At 42.1% G+C, this 2,406-nt stretch overlaps 1 protein-coding gene across 1 annotated transcript in view; it reads left to right on the top strand.

Moving 5' to 3' along the window:
- The window catches only part of LOC112098547 (putative disease resistance RPP13-like protein 1), a 7,784-nt gene extending 6,062 nt beyond the window's left edge, over nucleotides 1-1,722 (top strand). Inside the window, 1 exon segment of the mRNA XM_024185139.1 lies at nucleotides 120-1,722. Within this exon segment, the coding sequence (XP_024040907.1) occupies nucleotides 120-1,722 (1,603 nt within the window).
- Nucleotides 1,723-2,406: the final 684 nt, after the last annotated feature.

The raw sequence follows: 2,406 nt of genomic DNA, 5'->3' as shown, positions 1-2,406 counted from the left end.
TCTAAACTGAAAGGAACATTTCCAGAGCACCTTCCTGCATTGGAGATGCTTGTTATTGAAGGATGTGAAGAATTGTTAGTTTCAGTTACAAGTCTTCCAGCTCTTTGCAAATTCATAAGTGGTGGATGTAAAAAGGTTGTGTGGAAAAGTGCAGCTGGTCATCCCGGGTCACAGAATTCAGTGGTTTGTAGAGATGCATCAAATCAAGTGTTTCTTGCAGGGCCATTAAAGCCGCGACTGCCAAAATTGGAAGAATTGGAGATAAATGATATGAAAGAGCATACATATATCTGGAAGAGTCATAACGAATTACTGCAAGACAGTTGCTCTCTCAGAAGACTGACGATTACAAAATGTCACAAACTTCAATCCTTGGTGGCGGAGGAAGAGAAAGACCAACAACAGCAGCTCTGCGAATTGTCAAGCAGACTCGAATATCTAAGATTGAGTTATTGCGAAGGCCTTGTGAAGCTGCCACAATCATCGCTCAGCCTCAGTTCCTTGAGAGAGATAGAAATCTACAAGTGCAGTTCCCTTGTTTCCTTTCCTGAGGTTGCTCTGCCTTCCAAGTTGAAGAAAATTGAGATTAGAGAATGTGACGCACTGAAATCGTTACCAGAGGCATGGATGTGCGGCACCAATTCGTCTCTCGAGGACATGAGTATTAGGCAGTGCCATTCGTTGACATATATTGCTGCTGTCCAGCTACCACTGAGCCTTAAGAATTTGTTGATTCACAAGTGCGATAATATAAGGACTTTGACAGTGGAAGAGGGCATCCAGAGTAGCAGCAGCAGAAGGTACACCTCATCTCTTCTTGAGCACTTACACATTGAGAGTTGTCCGTCTCTGACATGTATATTTTCAAAAAACGAGTTACCTGCCACGCTTGAGTCCCTTGAAGTTGGCAATCTGCCTCCGTCTCTTAAGGTACTTGATGTTTGGAGTTGTTCAAAGCTGGAGTCAATAGCAGAAAGGTTGGACAACAACACATCTCTTGAAACAATCGGTATTTTGTGGTGTGAAAATCTGAAAATTTTACCGAGTGGTTTACATAATCTCCGCCAGCTTCAAGAGATTAGTATTAGAAGGTGTGGAAATCTGGTGTCCTTTCCCGAAGGGGGATTGCCTTGTGCGAAACTCACGAGGCTGGAGATATCTAGTTGTAAGAGACTAGAGGCCTTACCCAAGGGATTGCACAATCTGACCTCTCTTCAAGAATTAACAATAGGAAGAGGAGTTGAGCTTCCAAGCCTTAAAGAAGATGGCCTTCCCACCAACCTTCAGTCACTGACGATTGAGGGTAATATGGAGATTTGGAAGTCAATGATTGAGCGGGGCCGGGGATTTCACAGATTCTCCTCTCTGCGACAACTTACAATCATTAATTGTGATGACGACATGGTGTCATTTCCACCAAAGGCAGATGACAAAAGATTAGGGACCGCGCTTCCTCTTCCTGCCTCTCTAACATCTCTGTGGATTTCTGGATTTCCAAATCTGGAACGCCTATCTTCTTCAATTGTTGATCTTCAAAACCTCGCTTCATTGTATCTCGGGGATTGTCCCAAACTCAAATACTTTCCGGAGAAGGGCCTGCCTTCCTCACTTTTGCAATTAGACATCTGGGGATGTCCGTTGATAGAAGAGAAGTGCAGAAAGGATGGAGGACAATATTGGGACTTGTTAACCCATATACCTGATGTTACTATATATAGATGAGACTTTTGATGGTTGAACGGAGGACGACTGAAATATTCTATATACCGCATGTTGAAATAGCTGGTAAATGCTTCTCAAAAAAAAAAAAAAGAAATAGCTGGTAAATGGGTTTTTGATGACGACCCAACAGAGGACGACTGAAATATTTTATTAGTAGTTTTTTTTTTTTAAATTGGGCGTGTATGACTGAACAGAGGACGACTGATTTTTTTCTTTAAAATCAGGTGTGTTTGTGTATGTAATTTTAAAATTCAAATCTCAGTTGAAAACTGTTTGGGAAATTTACGAAAATAACCATAAATATTTTGTTATTTTCCCAACTAACCTTCTCAACTTTTTTCTATCAACATTAGCCAAACACAAGCCTTTCTCCCCAAATTACCCTTCTTTACAGATCAAAAGCAACAATCTTTCTCCCATATCGGCAAACCAAACGCAGCTTAATCATCAACCAACGTCGACGGCAAAAGACAACAGTAAAGGTGAAATCCGATCATAATCTATCCGAATCCAACACTAATCGACATCACTTAGTGGTATGTGTTATTTTCTGAACTTGCTTAACTGAGTCGTGGGTGAATCTGACGACAGGCTGCCTGTCGCACCAAAAATTTCTGCCTACAGGAGCGACAGGCTGCCTGTCGCACCAAGGAAGGTGCGACAGGCAGCCTGTCGCACCAAGAG

Source organism: Citrus clementina, unplaced genomic scaffold (assembly GCF_000493195.1).
Source record: "Citrus clementina cultivar Clemenules unplaced genomic scaffold, Citrus_clementina_v1.0 scaffold_5, whole genome shotgun sequence".
NCBI lineage: Eukaryota > Viridiplantae > Streptophyta > Magnoliopsida > Sapindales > Rutaceae > Citrus > Citrus x clementina.
Note: the sequence above shows the minus strand (reverse complement) of the source record. Positions and strands in the feature narration are given on the sequence as shown.